Source organism: Macrobrachium nipponense, chromosome 44 (assembly GCF_015104395.2).
Source record: "Macrobrachium nipponense isolate FS-2020 chromosome 44, ASM1510439v2, whole genome shotgun sequence".
In the NCBI taxonomy this organism is placed as follows: domain Eukaryota; kingdom Metazoa; phylum Arthropoda; class Malacostraca; order Decapoda; family Palaemonidae; genus Macrobrachium; species Macrobrachium nipponense.
Genome location: NC_087221.1, coordinates 38,029,388 through 38,053,027, shown reverse-complemented (window position 1 = coordinate 38,053,027; position 23,640 = coordinate 38,029,388). Strand labels below are relative to the sequence as shown.

The 23,640-nt window shown below is 40.8% G+C and overlaps 2 protein-coding genes across 4 annotated transcripts in view; one reads left to right on the top strand and one right to left on the bottom strand.

Annotated features, from left to right (window-relative positions):
* Positions 1 to 15,461, bottom strand: part of LOC135204198 (UDP-glucose 4-epimerase-like) — a 38,063-nt gene extending 22,602 nt beyond the window's left edge. Inside the window, exons 1-2 of one of the 2 annotated variants that reach the window (XM_064234282.1) lie at positions 15,444 to 15,461; positions 10,437 to 10,529 (exon numbers count right to left, since the gene is read on the bottom strand). In XM_064234282.1, the coding sequence (XP_064090352.1) occupies positions 10,437 to 10,488 (52 nt within the window). In that variant the 5' untranslated portion in view covers positions 10,489 to 10,529; positions 15,444 to 15,461. Of the gene's footprint in view, positions 1 to 10,436; positions 10,530 to 11,285; positions 11,349 to 15,443 lie in introns of those variants that run through there. The other variant, XM_064234281.1, reaches the window with a different exon arrangement.
* Positions 15,462 to 16,568: 1,107 nt separating this feature from the next.
* Positions 16,569 to 23,640, top strand: part of LOC135204197 (uncharacterized) — a 35,408-nt gene continuing 28,336 nt past the window's right edge. The window contains exon 1 of one of the 2 annotated variants that reach the window (XM_064234280.1): positions 16,569 to 16,876. The gene's annotated coding sequence lies outside the window, so the exon portion shown is untranslated. Of the gene's footprint in view, positions 16,877 to 17,009; positions 17,206 to 23,640 lie in introns of those variants that run through there. The other variant, XM_064234279.1, reaches the window with a different exon arrangement.

Sequence of the window (23,640 nt, the reverse complement as noted above, 5' to 3'; positions counted from 1 at the left end):
GAGATACCAAGTAAAATTTGTAGTACAATAACACTGCACATCCTAGAGTACTGCAATGGTAATGCCAGACATTTTAGTGAGTGGTTACCCCTTCACAGACATAACCCACGATTAGAAAGGAGAGATGGGACACCTTGAAATGATTTAATCTATCATAGGCAATATTAACATTATAAATATCGTAATTATCTGAAAATCGTGAGCCTGATAAAATGTAAAAGGCAAAAAATTCAAGAAATATTGTGATGTTTCAGGTTAAGAATTACTGCCGGAGTTATTTTTTAAAATTCCTATTGAAGTATGGAATATTTCACTTCATTAATTCCATCGCATCTATATAAAAAACTATGTATGAGACTTACTAGGCCTGGTCTACTTTCTATAGTTTCACACATACAAACATACAATATATATATATATATATATATATATTATATTATATATATATTATATATATGTGCATATATATATATATATATATATATATATATATATGTAATATTAGCACTATCCTTTGGTGTGGAGTTATTACTTCACACAAGTGGTATTTTATCTGAATGGGACATCAGCTACAAGTTTTTGTCCTCAGCCATTTTTGAATAATTAAACCAGTCATGTGGTGCCACTCTCATTTCCTCTGAAAAAAAAAAAAAAAAAGAAATGTAAGATAAGTATTCTCGTTTTAATAGCGTCTTTGGTCATTTTCTTTTCTTACCTATAGTTATAGGGCTGATGCCTTTGTATAATAAGGCGCCCTGTGAGGTTATTTAGACCTGCGATAATTTTACGCTAAGGTCGGTTGGTTATGACTTTCCATACTCATTGGAGTGTCTTGGATTTCGATGATAATTTACAAAGTCAGTATCTTCTTTGGTTATGACGACGCAGATGTTTCAACTCATGATGATCATTTCTAAGTTCATTCTGTATCTTCTTTCTGATGTGAGGTTTCTAGTAGAAAACACAGAGTACAAAAATATCTCTATTCTCTGAGACTACATGATGAAGATCAGATAAATTGGACAGGTCTTCTAATGATGATGGCTGATTGAATTCTGACTTACAATCTGGTTTACAAATCATAAAGGGAGCAGACAGTAGCTCGAACATACACACAGATGACATAGATTACAAGTCACGTAAGTTTCATGTTGGCCGGATGGATTTCGCTCTCGGCCACTAATCCAGTGGTCCGAGTTCGATTCTCGGCTCGGCCAACGCGAAACCAGAGGAATTTATTTCTGGTGATAGAAATTCATTTCTCGATATAATGTGGTTCGGATCCCACAATAAGCTGTAGGTCCCGTTGCTAGTAATCAATTGGTTCCTAGTCACGTAAAAATATCTAATCCTTCGGGCCAGCCCTAGGAGAGCTGTTAATCAGCTCAGTGGTCTGGTAAAACTAAGATATACTTACAAGTCACGTAGGCCGTTTGAGTTATAGGTCACTGTGGTTGTCTCAAGCAGGAAGCTTGGACAACCGTTTGCAAAACAAATGAATGACCACAGATGATGGCAACTAGACACTGACTGATTACAACACGTCGTCTTAGCCTACTTCATCATATCTGGTCTGATCACATTCCTGCAAGCCAACTGGTTGACCTCTTGGGTCACTGGTTTTAATTAATCATTGTTTTAGTTTTTATATATGGAATAACATTCCATATATAATATTATGTAGCAATTACATATATATACATACATACATACATATATATATATATATATAAATATATATATATATATATATATATATATATATATATATAGTATCATATATAGGACATATCTGAATTGAGTACCATTCGGCAACTAAAAATAGTGATGATATTGGTTAAAACGACATCAGTTGATTATTTCAAGAATGTAACAAAACCAGAATGCAAATGGTAGATCGCTTTGTTCGTATCAAATACTATAATATGGTAATAATGCATGCAATATGATTAGACAGTAAAACAACAGTTTTATTAAAATGGTCATTATTCTCAATACACAAGTATTATTTAACTTTTGCTAATGGATATCTCTCTCTCTCTCTCTCTCTCTCTCTCTCTCTCTCTCTCTCTCTCTATACTATAGAATAATAGATTTATATATATATATTATATACTAATATATATAATATATATATATAATATATATATATATATTTATATATTTATATAATAATATTAATTATATATAATAGTAATTAATATATAAATATATAATATATATATAGAATATATATTTTAAAAAAAGATGTAAATTTATAATAATTTTTATATAAAATTATTTAAAATTTTTTTTATTTAAAATAAAAATATATATATAGATTATTAATAGATAAATATAGAATATTATAGATATATCTATATATATATATATCTATATATATATATATATATATATATATATATATATATATAATACTATATATATATATATATATATATATATATATATTATATATATATATATTATATATATAATATATATATATATAGAATATATCTATATATATATATATATAATATATATATATATATATATATATATATATATATATATATATCTATATATTATATATATATATATATATATATATATAATAATTAGATATATAATATATATATATATATATTATACAATATATATATATATATATATATATATACAGTTATACATATATAGATATATATACGTATATATATATATATATATATATATATATATATATATTATATATATATATATATATATTAAGAAACAGCTGATGGCTGACGTTATCTGCCATAACTATCGAGTTGTGTTTAAGTTGTCACTACCGATATTCAATGGTGGATTCCAAAGGTTAAAATAAAATACATTTTTACTCATTCTTCATGTAATGGAGATCTGAAGAAAGAATTCTCTCTCTCTCTCTCTCTCTCTCTCTCTCTCTCTCTCCTCTCTCTCTCCTCCTCTCTCTATCTCTCTCTCTCTCTCTCGGCGATGAAGCGTAAACAAAATACGTAAAACCATTTTCTACTTTCTATATTATCGTCATATCTTCATAATAATGTGGCGGGATCACAAGCTAGAAAAAAAACAAATGGCAAGACCCTCCCCACATTAACCTAGTCACTCCAGCTGCCAAACCCACCCTCAGTCACACTTTCTTCTTTACACAACAAAATACAGCAGGACAATTGACAAATCAAAAAAACACAAAACAAATGTACTTACCAATCAATCCAGTTACTCCGGGGCTATCCTGTGCTGTCCGCTGGTTGAGGTCAAAGAAATACCAACAACAACACAAAAAATCACACATAGCAACAAAACACAACACAACAAAAGACCACTGCACAGGCACAACAACTCTAAGCAAAAAAAAAAACTAACTTAACAACAACTAAACAACAACAAAACAAAACACAAAACTCAACCAATTTCCAATGCCTTCAAATAACTGTCCGACACTACTAACTCTCACCAGCTCTCACCAAAGACTGACTCAAAAACTCACTAAAACACAGAACTCTAACGATCAACAGCACCAGCAGACAGCCCAGAACCTACCAACAACCAATTCAGTCATTAACTATCCATACAGCAATTACACCCTCTCTCTCTCTCTCTCACACACACACACACACACAGACGTTGTCAAATGGAACTCCATAACTCCTCCCCTGTTACATTTGACAACGTCTCCTTTCACTCACAACACCCACACTAAATAGCCCTCTGCAACACCCACGGATGCTCAGATGCAGGTCCCCTGGATCTTGTTTGAGAGCCCTCATACACACTCAGTTACACCACCATCAACTTCTCCCAGATCGCTTCCAGTCAGACTACCATTACTATCTCCCTCACTACCATCTCCCCAAATCCCATTCCCTATCTCATATACCCCTTCTAACTCTTGTCCGAACATCTCTCGTAACTCTGCCACCAAATCACTTACCTCATTTACACTCCTGCCAAACTCCCGAAGAGACTCATTCATACTGCCAACTACATCCTTACCACCTGATTCCCTTCCCGGTGAAACTTCATTAAACCCTGTCAATTCAAACCCACACATGCTATATTATCATTCCTCCCCTCAAAGTCATCTGTATTACATATCTTATCCACCATTTTTACCCTAACACTAACCCCTCTATCATGCTGCTCACGTTTCTCCCTTTCATTCCCTTTCCTTACCTTCTTCCGCTTTCTTCCATACTCAACCAACACTAACTGCCGATCTTCCAGATCCATTTGCTCACTGACACTCGGCTCACATTTATTCACCCTCAACCACTCACTCATCGCATTCTCCCGAACATACTGTTGCATACTAGAGGACCCACCCAACTGAATCCCCTTAACACCTAGTTTCCCAAATTCCCAGCCTGACTCATCCTCTTTCGCCTGCACACACTCGCCACGTGACCTTCCATTCCACATTCAACACACTTTGCACGCTGTTCTTGACACATCCTAGCATAATGGCCATTCGTCCCACAGTTGCCGCAAACTGTGTTCATATGGGTACCCCGACATCCACTAGCGATGTGCCCTGCCTGTCCACACCTATAACATTTAATATCCCTATCTTTCTTACACTCACTCACCAAATGCCCTCTTTGCCCACACCCGAAGCACGCTCCTAACACCCATCGACATTCATTCTTCCTGTGTCCTGGCTTACCACATCTATAACACTGCTGCTGCTCTCGCTCACAACTAACTAACCCTACTCTTCCAACACTCGCACTCCTATCTCTTTTTGGGCTCACTACACTCATGTTACTTGCCCTAATGCTCCTATCTACCACTCGCTCTACCATTCGACTTGGCCCTTCCAAAACTGCCTCCCTATAACTTCTAAACTCTGGTGCAACCTCAGCTACTTCAGTCCTAACACTAATACTTCTACTCTCTTTCATACACCTATCTAACTCGTAATCCTCTACTATTTCTAAAATGTCGTTCCATGTTAACCTTTCATTCGTCCATCGCATTTTCTCCTTACGTTTCAGATTTATAAACTTATATACACTCTCTGGTACAGTCACCAAAAACTTTCACACTAACTCCTTACACTCACTTATCCCTTTGTCCCCAAACTTTTTCCTGGCTAATGTTTCTAACCTACAGACATACATCGACAACGACTCACCAACATTCATTCTTGCCTCTTCAAAATCTTGCTTTCTCCTATATCTAATGCTACTCTTTATCCTCTTTGCCTGTTCTACAATCCTAGCTTTTACACTCTCATACGGCACATTTCCTACATTCATCATTACCCCATACATACTCAACAAGAATCCCGTCAAAAAGCTACCTAACTCTCTTGCCCAGACTCTCTTGTTATTCCCATACTTTGCCTCACAATACCTCTCATATTCTTTAAAAAAGTACCCTATGTCCCTACTACCTTATTCCTCATATTGTGCACATCGGGGTACCTCTCTCATATACACAGCCTTTCGTACCTCTTGCTCACTCTCACTCTCACTTTCGCTACTTCCATTCTGACCCCTCTTTCCCTCTTCCGAATACAGCGAATCCACTTCCATACTCACGTCCATACCCCTGACTATGCTCTTCTTACCCTTCTTCTTTCTACCTACCTGTTTCCACTCACCGCTATCCAAATCACTCTCAGCCCTTTCCCCAATGTATTCTGTCCTAATCTCATCCTGTCCGTCATCCTTACTAACCTTCTTTCCCTTAGTCTTCTTTTCCTCAGCCCCCTACTTATTCTTGTCCTCAGGTTTATCCTTATCCTGTGTCTTCCCCTTCTTTCCCTTACCTATCACAACCAAATCACCTTCGTCACTCGTACTCTCATCCACTCGCTCTCTCACTTTCTTTACCACTCCTAGTCCGTCACAAGACCCAGTAGGCCTACCTCCTACAGCTCCCTCTCCCACGAATCCCTTCATTTCCTGCATCATCTCTTGCACTGCATTCATCATTACCCCCAATTTTTCGTCCATTTTCTCAACCATTCTCTCTTCCGCTCCTTTCACCTCTTCTTTCATTTCCACTTTTGCACTCCTTAGCATTCCTCTCATTTCCTCTAACTCCCTCTTCTGCTCCTCACACTCTACCCTCAACCTCTCATTCTCCACTTCCAACCTTCCCTTAGCTTCCCTCGCCAACCTCAGCTCCTCCTTCAGCCTCTCTATCTCCTTCAACCCTTCCATCCTCACTTTCTCCACCAATCACACAATTCAATACCCCAATTGCCCTGCAGCTGCCGCACCAACAGTCCCTGTTCGGGCACCAAAAAATAATGTGGCGGGATCACAAGCTAGAAAAAAAACAAATGGCAAGACCCTCCCCACATTAACCTAGTCACTCCAAACCCACCCTCAGTCACACTTTCTTCTTTACACAACAAAATACAGCAGGGCAATTGACAAAACAAAAAAAACACAAAACACATGTACTTACCAATCAATCCAGTTACTCAAGGGCTATCCTGTGCTGTCCGCTGGTTGAGGTCACAGAAATACCAACAACAACACAAAAAATCACATATAACAACAAAACACAACACAACAAAAGACCACTGCACAAACAACACAACAGCACAGGCACAACAACTCTAAGCAAAAAAAAAACTAACTTAACAACAACTAAACAACAACAAAACAAAACACAAAACTCAACCAATTTCCAATGCCTTCAAATAACTGTCCGACACTACTAACTCTCACCAGCTCTCACCAAAGACTGACTCAAAAACTCACTAAAACACAGAACTCTAACAATCAACAGCACCAGCAGACAGCCCAGAACCTGCCAACAACCAATTCAGTCATTAACTCTCCATACAGCAATTACACCCTCTCTCTCTCTCTCTCTCTCTCTCTCTCTCTCTCTCTCACAGACGTTGTCAAATGGAACCCCATAACTCCTCCATAATAACATGGCTATTCGTGGAATAATTTCATATCAGTGAAATCAACTTTTATCTATGCGAAGCCAGCCAGCCAGCTGACAAAATGTACGTATGTATATGAAAATCAAATTATGGTAGCGTTCACAACAAGATTGTGTTTCAAAATTGTAATAGTACTAGTCATGGTAGTAATAATGTTTGGGAATATACATAACATTCATTTTCAATACACAATATTATTGTTATTCTGGTAATAAATAAGTTTAGAATTATCATATGTACTCTGCATTGTCAGGGGTTTGTGGCGTGATGAAACAGACAAAATAAAGTTTTCCTTTTAGGCTACGTGTTTAGAAAAACATGAATAGAATCGGCTTTGCGACTTAGTTTATTTTGATATTTTAATGATACAATAACTATCACTTGTACTGCTAACACGGATCTGTTGAGTCCAGTGTTACCAATTTTGCATTTTTAATGCTAGCTTTCATTTTCTTGAGGTAATTAGCAAGAAAATTTTCAATCTAGCATCTGGCAGGAAAACTTGCATTTGTTTTCAAATACATCTAGCATACATATTTTGACATCAAAACTTTGTAATGTTAAGTTTAATATTTCTTTTATTCTACTGTTTGATATATCATGTAAGAAAAAGAACAAAATCTTGCAAAACCATTTTCAGGAATTGAACATAATAGGTTTCGAAATTAAGAACCATGTAACATAATGTACAAGTACATTGTGTATGTTAGAAATATAGAAATATGTTTGAATCGAAAAAGAGAGCAATCGGTTGAAATTGGCTGGGTGGCATTGTGTATTATGGAGCAAAATCTAGCAAGAAATTACCATTCCCATTTGGCAACACTGGCCTGCCCACATTTTATGTTGTTATTGAAGCTGTGTTCGCCGCGTTCTTTAAACTGTACCCATATAAACGAGTTAATTGTGTGGCATCCAAAAGCTCCGATTCTTTTACTCTTATGGGAAAGAAGGTTATTAGTGTAATATATTAACATGTGTTGTGAAGAAAAGAGACCCACATGAGCATGCATATGTAGGCTTCTAGCTGTAATCCATAGGCTACTAGGCTACATATGTACAGTAACACGTATACTACATATATTTTTAAGGCTAATGTTGTAAAATAACTTTTGAAACTATCTTGAATTTATTTTAAGGTGATAGTTGAAGACATATTTGCTGTTTGAACTAAAGTAGGCAGTTATAAACATTGGAATAGTGGTCTTGGGTGGGTTAACTATTTGAGTAGGAAGTTTTTAGCAATTTTTGAGGGGGGTACCAGGATAACAAAGGTATTTACTTATCACGGGAGGTTCTGGGCCCTATCCCCCACGATTATCGAGGCCCTACTGTATGTATGTATATGTATATGGTATATATATATATATATATATATATATATATATATATATATATATATATATATATATATGACTGGTAACAATGTTCTGTAACAACAGAATTCCATCTAATAAAAGGAGCCCATAAAAACACCAAAATATAGAGAAAAAAGTACTATATTTCAGAGACTGCTGTCTCCCTTCTTCAGGTAGATGAAGAGGGAGACAGCAGTCTCTGAAATATAGTACTTTTTTCTCTATATTTTGGTGTTTTTATGGGCTCCTTTTATTAGATATATATATATATATATATATATATATATATATATATATATATATATATATATATATATATATATATATATATAATATATATATATATGTATATATATATATATATATATATATATATATATATATATATATATATATATATATATGAGGTGATTTGCAGATTACAGAACACCACCGTTTACACTGTTGGTGAAAGCTTTGTATCAATCTTGTGAACAGTCGTGTCTGTTGATAAGATACGATAGGAAATATTAAAATTAATGATGAATACTGACTTCCTAAGCACTTTTATCTTATTCATTTTGCATATTTCCTTAATTGCACGTTTTACACGCAAACCCAGTATCGTAACCACAAAAACACCACGCCCACTACCTTAATAACGATATTAGATTATGGAGACTTTACTCTTTGTTCAAGAAAAATGCCTGCTTCCCACTCCTCCTTCCTTGGCCTGACGGTGCGACATCTGTTGGGTGCTTAATTAGTTACTTGTTCAACTGCTTCGGGGTTTCATAGTCGCGGATTCGTGTTCACTCTGGATCAGCAGAGGGAACGAACTTTTGTGTGCCATAGTACATAGACTTTTTACAGCAATAACTCTAATAATAATATGAACTTACATGCCACTTTACAGTGCCAGTCTTCCAGCCACCACTACATTAATTCTCATCTCTTAAACAAAGCTATAGCGAGTACTATAATTGAACTCAGTTGCTTGCTTGACAAAATAATATGACCGAATTATTATGGACCTACAGATGACTGTTATTTATATGAAACAAATAAATAATTTTTGTGTTACATAAATACAAAGGATATGGAAAGGATAAAAATATAGTACATAGCCTACTATACTAGTCTAGAAATTAATTATCAGGGCTTGCCCTTCCCCCTGCCCCTGTTAGGGTGTGTCTGTCAGGGGGAAACCACCCACTAAAATGTCTGCCATTACCATCACAGCATTCTAGGATATGAAGTGCTATTGTAGTACAAATTTTACTTGGTATCTCCAATGTTGGATGCAGTTCCTGTCTCCCCCTCCCCCTCCTCCTCCCCATTCGTTGTGGGGTGTCTGTCAGGGGGTAACCACCCACTAAAATGTCTAGTATTACCATTACAGCATTCTAGGATGTGTAGTGCTATTGTAGTACAAATTTTACTTGGTATCTCCGATGTTAGATGGAGATCCTGTCTCCCCCTTCCCTTCCCCCTCCCCCCACTCATTTACTTGGTATCTCCGATGTTGGATGCAGATCCTGTCTCCCCCTCCCCACTCGTTGTGGGGTGTCTGTCAGGGGGTAACCACCCACTAAAATGTCTGTCATCACCACCGCAGTATTCTAGGATGTGCAGTGCTATTGTAGTGTAAATTTTACTCGGTATCTCCTTAGGGATCTAGATCCAATTAAACGCCCCCCCCCCCTTTTTTTTTTTCAGTGCCTCTGTCAGGGGGAACCCACCCTCCAAAATGTCTGTCACTGGTCATTCTGTAATCAGTAGTCTGCAGATATATTATAAATTAGTTTCATCTGGTATTTCATATATTGGATCTAGACCCAAAATCTAACAAGCAATTAGTGGTGCTTGTTAAGTAAGCCAACCATATATTTTCGGCAGACGGTCAGTTTCACAGTTTACAAGTCTACTCCTAAATACCGGTAGGGGTTACAGTCGGGGTATCTCGATCGTTGTATCTCAATGGTCCGGGCTGCCGGTCTATATGCTTAATGATTAGAGGGTGTGTGATCAACATTCCAATTTGCTACCCTCTAGCTTCGGTAGTTTTTTAAGAGCTGAGGGCGGACAAAAAAGTGCAGACGGACGGACAAGTAGCCATCTCAATAGTTTTCTTTTATAGAAAACTTAAAAAAAAAAAATCTATGACAAGGACTTACCAGCTACAAACGGCTCGATGGAACCACGACTGTCATTTGTCACTGGCGCCATTGCAACCCTTAACAATCTTTTGGCCAACTTCCGAGCGTCACCTGCGGTGGAAAATAGAAAAGAAAATTTTTTTTGAAGACTGAGAAGTAAAGTTGGAAAGAACAACAACTTGCATCTTCATTTTTTATGGAAATAAAAGTATCATTTTAACTGAATTCATTTCTGCGATGAAAGAACAGTACAGTGGCCACTGACTTGAAATTCAAGCTTACAAAGAATATGGTGTTCATCAGGAAGAAGTAAGATGAGGTGGCGGGAAATACCACAGAAAGAAGAGGCCCCACTTATTAAAAAATAAAAAATGAAAAAATTAATGAATTAACAAATAGATAAAAATTAATGAGAATGTAAGGAAACTAGTATTGGGGTATCAATGTATTGCACCTTCGCTTGAATTAAAGCAGTTCCAACTGCACGAAAGATCTCCGGAACTGGCGAGTTAGGCAGCGAGGCGACACACTTGCTACTTATTCTGGTGCTGCTGTTCAGCGAATCCGGTTGCTCTCGCCAGATAAAAGTGGATCGGGGGTCAATTTATAAATCTAACCCAACAAACAATCAAAATCACGGGGGAAACACATTTTTGAACAACGGAAAACGCCACGACTCTTCCTCCTTGGGTTAGAGCACGGTCTAGGTTCTATCTGGACCGTGGGTTAGAGATGCTTCGACATTCCTAAAATAGAAGGACTCGAGACCAAACAGACTTCGTTTACCTAAAGAATAAAAGAGCAAGAAAACCCAGACGATAATAAAACCGTAAAATGTATAAATAAACCCGCTCGGAGAACACAAACCTTACTTGGCACAATTTGGTTCCCGTGAGAACTCGATGTTTCCCAAAACTGAGCTGTTCTTAGACTGAGAGTCTGAGACAGCCACCCTTCAGGCTTCAGGTCTAGGCGAACACCCCAAACATTAAAACGGGAGGTAACGGAAACCTTAGTGAATGTCGCCTTAGGTTTGACCATTAAAGAATGGAGTGGAATTTTTCTTTATCCGCTGTTGGTTCGCCATTATGGTGAGAGGATGCGACGACAATGAGGCATCACGGTTTCCTTCAAGGCGCTATAGTATACGGTTACCGGTACCTGACGCACTGCACTTCGTGTTTGGTTTACATTGCACGAATCAAAAATTGCTGATTCTCTCTCTCTCTCTCTCTCACACGAGGAGGCGACGACATGAGCCTGTGTGATAATGGTAGCGACCTCACGGTTTCCTTCAAGGCGCTATACCGTTACCGCTATACCTGAGTAAGCTGAAGCGCTATGCTTCGTGTTTTATTTACATTGCACGAGTCAAATATTACTGGTTCTCTCTCTCTCTCTCTCTCTCACACACACACACACGCACTTGGAACATCAATAATTTCCAACAGGCTTCATATGCCTGCAACAGATAATATCTTCTTATAGATAAACAACTGAGTCTGTATGTCTGTCTGTCTTCCACTGGAAATATACCGAATCCTGAAATGTTTTAGCTTTTCCTCCTTGTTTTTGCGCGATAATTTAACTTCACGCGCATTTATTATAACCCAAAATCACAAACTAAAAGGTTTAGCATGGAGGGAGGCCAGGGAAAAAAATTAACAATAAAAGGAAGTTTAAAAACACTAAAGAAATCGCAATGAACAACAGATTATACTGAACAACGTTCAGTGTTGAAGCTACAACAATACATGATAAAAAAAAAATACAACAATATGCCACATGTCCAAAAATGATGACATCACCCACAAAAAAATGACAAGTGACATGACAAAAATAATTACAATGTTAACTTCCAAGCCTTATCGTGACCTGTGGCAAATCGTACAGGATACAGGAACTACAGGTAATAATTTTTTTTTCTTGCGTCAAGATATTTTTTCTTTTCTTTTTATTGTAAATTTATACATCCATATATATACATATTTTTTTGTTATAAGTAATTCTCATGTACAATATAGTCTTTGCACAGTATACGTATGCTCTATAAAAGACTACAATATGTGGTTAAGCCACAACATAAAAAATACATCAGTGGGACCGGGTATTGCTCCTCCCTCCCAGAGGAGGATCTTATGGCTGCGACAGGTTTACAAGAGACTCCTTAAAGCCATTCAGTTTAAGTGCATTTTATGGAATTAATAATATAATAATAATAATAATAATAATAATAATAATAATAATAATAATAATACTGTTAAAAAGAATGGCAGAATTAAGCGAGTTGATTTATATATTGGTTTTTTCTATTTTCCTAATAATTCGCTTCTCAGGCTCAGCGATGTTTCTGAGTAACTGACCAATATTCATATTGGGAATTTTCAAAAATTATAAATGCTGAAGGTAATCTTTTATTGGAACAGGATATCAGGTCCAGGTCAATAAAAGATTACCTTCAGCATTTATAATTTTTGAAAATTCCCAATATGAATATTGGTCAGTTACTCAGAAACATCGCTGAGCCTGAGAAGCGAATTGTAAGGAAAATAGAAAAAAACAATATATAAAATCAACTCGCTTAATTCTGCCATTCTTTTTAACAGTATTGCCTAAAAGAGGGTCTTCTACCAAAATACATAATAATAATAATAATAATAATAATAATAATAATAATAATAATAATAATACTAATCTACTATTACTAATAATAATAATAATAATAATAATAATAATAATAATAATAATAATCATGTTTTGAAATTTTATGACCTTCCGGGCTTATATTATTATAATAATGATAATGTTTAATTCACAATCTCGTGAAAGAAAATTCTGCATAATAAAAATCCACAGTTATATAGGAAAGTATATTACTGTGTAAAATAAACATAATATACTTTCCTATATAACTGTGGATTTTTATTACAAAATAATAATAATAATAATAATAATAATAATAATAATAACAACAATAATACAGAATTTGAGAAACAAGTACAGATAAAAGAGCAGTGTCATTTATACCGCTATCCAGTGTTACTATAAGGAGTGAAACAAAAATGACGATATGTCACACAAAGATGACACCACCATGTATGGTCTCTCTATAGTCACTGAGAGCGTCACTGCGGGGTGTGAGTGACGTTAAGGTGGGTACACACGTGCGAACCGAACCTTGTATTGTAACCGATTCTTGTAACAAAAACGCAAGTGTGGACGGTTCCTCGAACCCGAACCCCGAACCCGCGAGGTTCGAGGCTCCGTTCGCCCTCAGTCCCGACAATTGTCGGTTTTTGGGCCCCGCATCAAAGGGAGGTATCTTTGAGCGTTACGCCATGTGTGGACGGGAACTGTATTTACACGTGTAACAACAGAGGTTGCTGAACTTGTTAACACCGACTATGAACAAGGCCGTCCATAGTAGAGTCCCTTGTTTTGGTCAGTAAGTACGTATATGTCTACCATGGCTGATTGGAGTGAGGAAGAGGTCCTTCAATTTATTAGTTATTACGAAGAACAGACTTTACTGTGGCCAGAAACTTCTTGGAATCTCATGTCAGCGAGTAATTCCCGACCACTGTATTCTACCCTTCTAGTATATAACCTTGATTGCCACCATCTTCTTTTATTTCGCTTCATCTTCGTTAAATAATGTATATAAATATACGGCAGCTGCTACTTGCATGGTGGCCATCGTCGGTAAACAACCCGGACAGAGACAGACTGATGATCGCAGTGGATTGAAATGAAGTTACGTGCTTAACGTGGTTACGGTTCGTCCTCAACATTTTGACACCTTGTAACCGTATATGCGTAACTCAGTTACACATACAAGGTTCGGCTCTCACGTGTGTACCCACCTTTACGTAACACTAAACGACGCACATAGAGGAACATAACAGCTAGTGCCGGAATAACGGCGAATTCATCCATGACATCTTAGCCTCTCTCTCTCTCTCTTCTCTCTCTCTCTCTCTCTCTCTCTCTCTCTCTCTCTCTCTCTGTCTTATACCCTTTTGCTTGTTCAACGGCCTAAGAGATTGGCAAACTAACGTCCTTAAGTACCCTATTGGCCTAAAAGTTATGAGACTACGATTGGAGGGGAAAAACTTAGGAATTATATTCCCAGAAGGAATCTGGAGTGGAATTCCAACGCTTCCTAGCGGGTAGAGAACAAGCTGAACTGGGAAATATAAAGATATTAATGATATCCAGCAGTGTGTAAATGTAATGGTGACTCGGAGACGATGCAATATAACACAAGGAGTGGGAGAATTCTCTCCCTCAGGCTAGACAGCATTGGAACCAAAACAATATTACCAGAAAAAAATGAGACAGTAGAGAAGTATTCAGCACAGACAAGGCGTAAGGGTGAGCTTCTGACCTAATACTATCTTTAAAAAGAAAGAAAAGAGAACTGTAAATATGAGAACATTTGTCCAAAAGTGGGTGGATAAGGTTTGTGTAGCCAGGATTAATGAAAGCAAAACGTGACCGCTAACTTTGTTTATTTATTTTTTGCGTACTTAACAGTAATTAATATCTCAACACGTTTCAAATAGTTTTGATACCCAATTCAGGGGAGAGGTCATTTACTTTCGTGAAAACAATCATAAGGACTGAACAGGGTAACTAACTGGCAGGCAGGCAGGCAGGCTGAGACACTGAACTTTAGTTACTTAAGATCCAAATTTTGATCCGCTTTAACTATCACAAGAAGATAAAAAAGGGGGGGCAGGGGGGAGTACTTGATACCAAATCAAAGTATCAGAATCCGGCGGCGATGCTAAGCCTCGAAGAGACGACCATCAAAAAAGAAGAAAAAAAAGGTAGCTAAGAGAAGAAACGCAGAGATGTTTATGCTGATTCACCATCAACAATATGTGTATTGACTCTATGATTTGTCATGTGGAAGCCTAACTAACAGTACCTCAAAGGCCCATTTTTTATGGTGGGGGCGGGCTATTAGAGGATATCAAGAAACAACAACAGATTCTTCAAAGTACTGCAAAGTATACGTACCTTACTTTGCAGAACTCAGTGTAAATATGCACTGACGCACAGCATCACGAACAGCAAACGAAGTAAAATGGCCGGGGAACGCACAGGAAGATAACAGCAATGTATTTGTCTAGTTATAATTATACCTTGCTAGTTATATGACTTTCATTATTGCCCATGTCAGGATGCCAGAAAACTTCCAATCATTCATTCATTTCATTACTGCCCGATTGATTGATTTACACAAATTTGTAAGACCAAACACTGAGGCACTTTCACCCATTCAATACTTATAAATCAGTGAAGTTGGAGTGGTTTAACAGCAAGATAGCAGAAAGGAAGTGGGACCAGAGGTAGGTATTATAAAAGGCTAAAAAATTCGGTGCAGCTAGCCGAAGGAAAGCTGCAAACCACCTGTAGGTAGCTTGTTACGGGCTACTGAAAAACAAGAGCCCGTGCCAGCATAAGGCTGGCTTACTACTACTACTACTATACACCTTAGGACCTACATTGCATCACATGAGGTACACTAACGACACCATCCATCTAAGGACACTACTGCATGATGAGTGATTTTGAGGTACCCTGTACCGAAAACTAATTCTAGAACAAATTTATTTCCTTCTATTGGGCAGACATTTGATTCACGATTTTGTGATCCTTGCATTTCTAAATACTTTTAGAGACAGCTACTCAGCTTTTAACAGAGCAATGTTTTCAATAGATAGGATTTCATGTAAATATTAACATCTCAGTTGGCAGGGAGCCCCTATAACTCTTGGAAGTTACATAATAGTAAGATACATCATAAATGCGTCATACGTCGTACAATAATCAAATACAATATCAAAACTGTTACCACAAAAAATTCTGCTGCTACGTTCATAAACAGTAGAAATAAAAATAAGTTTTAGCAAAACTGGTTGTGTGTGTACGTCTTGGAGGATTAGAACGTGGCAGAAGGAAAATTCATAAAATTAATACCGACTGCTGACATTCCGGATTACGTTTTAAAAATAAGTGTGTTATTTGTCTTAATACAATCTTATTATTCGCCACAATGTAATTATTCTCTTTATTACATGGACTACACTAATACAAATCAATAGCAATACTAGTAGATTGTGTTGCACGTAACGTCGTCACAGCTGATATGCCAGCAAGACAGTTTTGTTAAGCACAATTTTTCCTCGTTTAAGATAGAACGTTCGCTTATCCGCCACGGCAGCATCATCCTTACTTCTTTTCATCCCCGATCCTTCCAGCGTTAAGATACCGATACTCCCAGCGTTAAGATATCGTATCACATAATTATATATAATATATATAAAAAGAACCTTTTCCCTTGTGAAATATCAGTCTACTTTACATAAGATGATAAGAAGACGACGACATTTGATCAGGTGTTGACAAAAACAAACCACGCAATCTATGCAACTAGACCTGCACATAACGTAAGTATCAAACACGGTTCAAAGGTGCATCTGCTGTCGTTGTTTGGTGTAAATGCTCTTTGAAATAACCCTATAAACATCTTTTGTTTGTCCTTATCACCGTAACACCTGTGGTGAAACGATAGTTCGTATTAGTAAGTTTGGATGCACGGAATCGGACAAACGCAGCTGTTCGTCCGGGAAGAATCTGAGTTGTGTTGAGTGTACCGTTAGTAACGTAGCAGTAGATTAGACTCGGCTTTCAAGTTCCATTAATTGACTGTCGTAACCAAGATGTTTAAACATTGACATTGAAGAGTGGACACGCCTTATATCTCCCGGTTTCTAAGGTTTGTTGGCATTCCGTTTCCAAGATTCTGTTGCGTTCAGTACCCAATGTTTAGTATTGACATTCAGTTTCAAAGCCTAAAATTTGCATTCAGTTTCCTAGATTCATTTTTATTCAGCTGCGGTTTGTGAATTCAGTTCCCAATGTTTGTTTGGCATTTTGTTTCCAAGGTTTGTTTGTTGGCATTCGGTTTCCAATGTTTGTGTGTTTTTATTCGGTATCCAAAGTTTGTTTCCATAGTTCGTTTAGGCTACCTAACTACCTACCTATCAATCAGTTTCCCTTGTTTGTTAAAATTAAGTTTCTGCAGTTTGTTTGCATTCAGTTCCCAAGGTTGTTTGTCCAGAAAATAGTTTAGAGTACCCTATGCTAATTGTAGGGGTCTAGCTAAGTGGCTAGGCCACAGTAAGTTAGGCTGTAGGGTAAACAACCTCATGGCCTGACTCAACTCACCGACGATCACGGCTGGACACCCTCCGAAAAAGTGCTTATAACGCGTCCTGACACCGGAGATGGGCATCAGTCGTGACTTGTTGTTGGTGAGGAGCGACGGAGCTAAGGACCTAGGCTATACTCTCCTTTCAAAGTAAGTATTTTCTCCAAAGTTAGAAATTAAGGCCAAATTTAAAGCATTAAACAGAGGGTAGTGAAAAGGGTGGCCAACACAGTGCAAATCTCACCAAAACGCTTTCAAAATTTTTACTTACGCTTGAATATCTTGAAAGATTGACACCATCTCGATGTTTGTGGAGTCGCTTGTGTCAACAAACTTCCCATTTCTGTGATAAATCCGCACACCACTTGTACCCATAGATGCTGGGGCACTTTCATCACAACAATCGGAACACGGTCACTGGCCACGTTTTTAAGTAAACAACTGTTTTGGTAGAAGACGACGACGAAGCGTGCACTAGATAATTATTCAAGTAAATAGTAAAACATCAATATTTTACATATTTATGATGATTAATTTGAAAATATTCGTTATTGAAAAAGTAACTCGATTCTGACTCAAATTTAAGTAATTATTTTTCGGAATTAGAACGTTCTTTTAAGTCCTGTATTATGATGTCACGACATCTTGACTTTCGTACCTATTGTAGATGAATTGCTATACTCAACTTTTTTGCAGAACAGTTTACAAGTTATTCATGCAGATTGTCATCAGCTATTCATGTAATTTTTATAATTGTAATGCGCATATATCTTTATTATTTACTTTTTGGATATATGAAGATGTATTACTGCTGGATTACCGCCGTAGTGTGACTCAATCGCTTTCAGTCCCTGGGCCTCTGTCTGTTTTCGCACCATAAGAAATTAATGGGGCCGAATTTGCAATGACCAGAAAGTCGTTAAAAGAGGAAAGTTAGCATTGAGGAGCATATGTTTTGAATGAGAAAAATACAAATTTATACAATAGCTTTGTTCCGATACGTAATACAAACCCTCGGTCCGTTTAACAATAGGAAGGTAACTAGCGGCAGCTGGGGGACGGTCGTAAGCTTCGAACAAGGGGAGAGAACGTAGTTAACTGCTTGTCCGATCGTGCGCGCGCATGCGCCCGAGAGGTGAAGAATCACTTTTGCTTTCGGCCGCGGGTGTGAAGGACGTGTTCGTCATCGCTCTCTGCCCGCTTCATCGTCGTATGCTTTGTTTATATTGTGTTTTCTACTAATGGTTTGGTTTGACTTGAAAATGAAACTGTAAGTACACTGTTTTCATTTTCATTACTTAATTATGAATCAACATGGAGCTATCGCCGTAGAGACGGTGATTTCCGCTCTTTTCATGAATTGAAACCTTGAATTATGTCTCGGTGCCGAGGGCGGGCGCGACTCGCGCCGAGTCATGTATTTTGGGCGAAAGTGTGTAATTGAAAGATGTAAGTACTCTTTTTCATTATATTTTTTGCCCTGTGCGTTCGTTGCCGAGAGCTTGATTGCGCTCGGCAAGAGCCTCTTATTTTGTATGAATAGAATGCAATGAAAGTGGATTCGCAATGCAGTTTTCTTTTCATTTTCATTTATTAATTGCATCAAATTTAATTTTGGATCAATTTCCGCTCTTACCCGGGAATTAATCCTTACGATTTATTGCTGTGAAAGTGAAAATAGCAAGTGCAGTATTGTTCATTTTTCATATATAATTTATGATAGCATCATATTATTATGGATCAAGTTTCCGCTCTTTCCGGGAATTGATTTTTCCCTCTTTAAGTTCTATGAATTGAATCGCACGTGCAGTATTCTGTTTCATTTTCATATTACTTTTCACTGCTGTGCGGGGTAGGGAAGCGAAGGTCTGCCAGGAAGTCGTCGGAAAGCTCTCCCGCGACTCCCTTGGTATCCGATTCTTCGTCTTCTTTCCTGCCCCCCCGCTCAGCTTCCTCGTATTTTGTTTTTGTGGTCTTCCTTCCGTTCGGGGTGGGGGCATGTCTCCCCCCCCCCCCCCGTGCGTGAGGGAACCCCTCTTACTAATCTGTCTGTGCTACCGCAGGTGCTACAGCCGTGGGAGACGACCTTGGACAGGTATGGACCACTGCGGCTGCAGGGCGTGCCTAGCATCCACGATCTGCTGCAGAGTCTAGCGAGGTCTGGGGCGGTGACCTTGGATTGGTCTCCACTACAACCTTCACGGCCGCTTATGCTGCTTCCCCCCGCTGGTCTACACTCCCCATGCTGTGTCGGTGACGCCGTCTGCCGCTTCTAGGCCGGTCGCCGCCGTACCGAGGAGGGGTATGCCGCCGCCGCCTGTGTTTTCTTCGTGTTGCCTGCCCCAGACTTCCGCTGTTCCAGCAGCTCGCCCCTGGACCGGCCGCCAGTACCACGCTGGCTGCCGATGATTCTACGAGGCGATGGCTGGGCCTGCCGTACCTGTCGCTGATGTGGTTCCCGCTACTGGCTTGGCTGTCCCTTCTGTGTTTACCGCTGCCGCTGTTCCTCCGCCGCTCCTGAGCTGGTTGCTGTTCCTGTCGCTCCTGGTTCCTGCGCCTGTCCATGCTGGTCCTGCCCATGGTGTGTCTTCCCCAGTCCCAGGTCCTTCCGGACAGGTGCAGTCGGGCCGTGTTGCTTCGGCAATAGGCCCGACTCCGGCCTGGATGGAGGACCTGACGACTGTCCTGCGTGAGCTGACGAAGAAGAGGAAGGTGTCATCTTCGTCTGTTGCTGCCTCTTCCCCTTCGACTTCTAAGGCCCATAAGCCGAAGAAGAAGAAGGCTGCCTCCCCCCCTAAGAAGTCTCCTTCGGGAACTTCTAAGGGCCCGTCCCACCTCGGTGGGACGGGGGTCCTTCTGCTGGTCCTCCTGCTCCTTTCGGGAGCGGGGTGGCCCGTCTCCCCTTCCGTAAGGAAGAGATAGACGGGACCATAGGAGTATCGGTTTAGCTCTGGTACTTCCTCGCCTGGTGCTAGCGGCGATGCCGCTACGCCAGGTTCCGGCTCGGTCTCTCGTTCGCGGGATCCCTTTGGATCCCGTGTGTACGCTCTCCCTCGGGAGACCGTGCAGCCAAAGTTTCGGCGCCAGAGTTCGCTCGGCGCCAAGACCACGGCACGGAGCAGAAGGCTGGCGAGAAACCGCTCAGGTGACTCTCGCCAGGCCAGCGGCCGCGTCGCAGCGACCAGCTGTAACCGGGTTTTGTTATTCCCCCTAAGAAGACTCCTTCGGGAACTTCGAAGGGCTCGTCACATTCCGGTGTGACGGGGGGGTTCTTCTGCTGGTCCTCCTGTTCCTTCGGGAACGGGGCCCGTCTCCCCTTCTGAGAAGAAGAAGAAGACGGGGACCAAGGGTGTGCTGGCTACCGCTGGTACACCCTCGCCTGGTCTTGGCAGCTCTGCTGCTAAGCCAGGTACAGCTCGGTTTCTCGTCCGCGAGAAGTTCCGAGTGTACGATCTCCTTCGGGTGACCGTGCAGCCAAAGTTAAGACGCCTGAGTTCGCTCAGCGTCATGACCGAGGCACGGAGCAGAAGACTGTCGAGAGCCGCTCAGGTGACTCTTGCCAGGCCAGCGGCCGCTCTCGCAGCGACCAGCCGGTACCTCGGGGTGGACGTGACGGTCTCTGACCGGCCACGGGTTGAGGCTGGGAAGAGGTCCCCCAGGTCCCCTCGACCGACGGTACCAGCCTCGGCTGTGACCAGCGGTTTGACGTGCGGCGAGGACGCTCACCGGTCTCACGGCGAAAGCGAGCTCTGCAGGTCACCTGACCGCCGCTCCCACAGGGACCGGGCGGATACGGTGACCAGCAGCAGCTCGTCTGACGCACCTGGACGGGGGTCGATGTGCTCAGTCGAGCCGCTCGCCACAGGTGAGCGGCACGGCCAGGCCTGCAGATCGATCCCCACCGCGGGTTGGTGATCGGCTGCAGCCCCCCACGTACGCTGGTCCTGCCAGCGAGCGGGGGGTGGGGAGCGTCAGGTCTGTCTCTCCACTACCTTCAACTTCCTCGGGCTACACCGGGAAGAGCGAGGTAGCTAGGAGTGATCGTGAGGAGGTGCGCCGCTCACGATCCCGTCACGACGCCGCACGTGCCACGTATGGTCTTAGGACCAACCAGGACGTACGCGCAAGTGATTGGAGGCGACCGTCAGGGGAGAGGGGGGTAGCGTCAGTTTCTGTCTCTCCGATACCTTCAACTTCCTCGGCATACGCCAGGAAGAGCTAGGTATATAGGACTGATCGTGAGAGATGCGCCGCTCACGATCCCGTCACGACGCCGCACGTGCCAGGTTGGTCTTAGGACCAACCAGGACGTACGCGCAAGTGATTGGAGGCAACCGTCAGGGATCTGTTGCTGGTCCTTCTTCTGAAGGAGGAGGGTCCTGGGAGCTGCTCTTGTTGGAGGGACTGGACGGTCCCTACTCCTCAAGACGCTGTAACTTCCGAGATTCAGAGTAACTTTACCCAGGTTATTGCACTGATTCGTCAGCACAACGACCGGGGGAAGGATCGCCGCTCCCACCAGCAGAGCCCATGTCTCTGCTCGAGTCGTTTTGGGGCCCGAGAGGGAACCCAAACCGACGGTGGGTATGCCGCGATCGGAGCTTACCGATTCTGTCTTGAACCAGAGTCTCTCGTCTCCGGACAAGAAGGCTCTCTCAGTTCTGGCCGGTCGATCAAGCTACTTCCACCTCCTCTACTGCGACAGCGGCGTTTCTACGTGTCTTCGGACACCGTATTTAAATACTCCTTCGGTCCTCCTGAGAGGTTTCGACCTCGACGAGGACTGGAATGAGTCGGAGGACGGTATCGGCTCTCTCCTGTCAGGTGTCGATCAGCCCCACCCAGACGACGTTCACAGTGGCGGCAGACCCTTACCTACAGTGAGAGTTCGTAACCCTCCTCGGGAAAACGTTTTCTCCTGACGATACGTTTTCCCAGACTCTGAGAGGCCATCGCCGCAAGGCGATGGCTGCTCCTACTCTTCTCCAACTGGCTAGTTCCACTGGGAAGGCGAGCGAGTATCCAATTCCTCCCCCATTCCCTCTCTCCTTACGGCTACGAGGGAAAGGGGAAGGATCCTACAGAGATTTCTCTGTAGGATCCCACGTTGGGGACTGCGCTACCAGGGGGGACCTTCGGGTCCTACCTGACGTAAGCCCCGGTCGTTGAGGAGGGATCCTGCCCCATTCTCGATTTCTACGGGAATCGAGAGGACCACCAGCCGATATCGTTTGACGAATTCGGTGGGGGTTTCGCAGACTGCTTAGAATTCTACGGAATTTCTAGCGCATTCAGAGTGTTTAGAGTTTCTTACGATCTCCAAACACTTAGGCGAGACCACGGTCCAAAGTGAGCGAGACGAGAATCCCCGATATGTTACACGATAATCGGGAACCTCGCCTATGCTCGAATTCCTGGAATTTCTAGCATTAGGAAGAAGACTGCTGCTGAAAGAAGACTATCTCACAGTAGGCGACCAACCTGGAATAGAGAAGAACGGACGGGAATATCCAGTTTGGCTGGAACTATCGTCTTAGTATTCTGTTCACCATTGAAGCTTTCCTTCGAGGAAGACTTCTCCTTCACTCTCTTTAATAGAGAACGAAGGTGGTCGATCTCCAATCCTTATTTTGTTTTCTTGAAGGAAAGAATTTAGGATGGAGATCGTTGTTCAGAATCCTACAAATATACTACGTATATTAACCTCGCGACATGATTCTGCTAAGCAGTTGAATGGTCCGAGGGGTAGGCGCATATCCTGGTTATTCTACGGATTGCGACTTAGACGAAAAGTATTCTAATTGAACTGCAACCCGGGTTGCCTGCAACCTCCCAGGAGTTTCCAGTTTCAATTTTATATACTTATGGTGTTGTCACAACAACACCATTTTAGCTTTTATATTTACCGAAATTCGTTTCGCTTAAATATATTGCTCGAGCATATCTTTTTATGCTCGGTGGTTCTAGCCGAACGCATTCCTTCGTGGAAAGGATTACTTG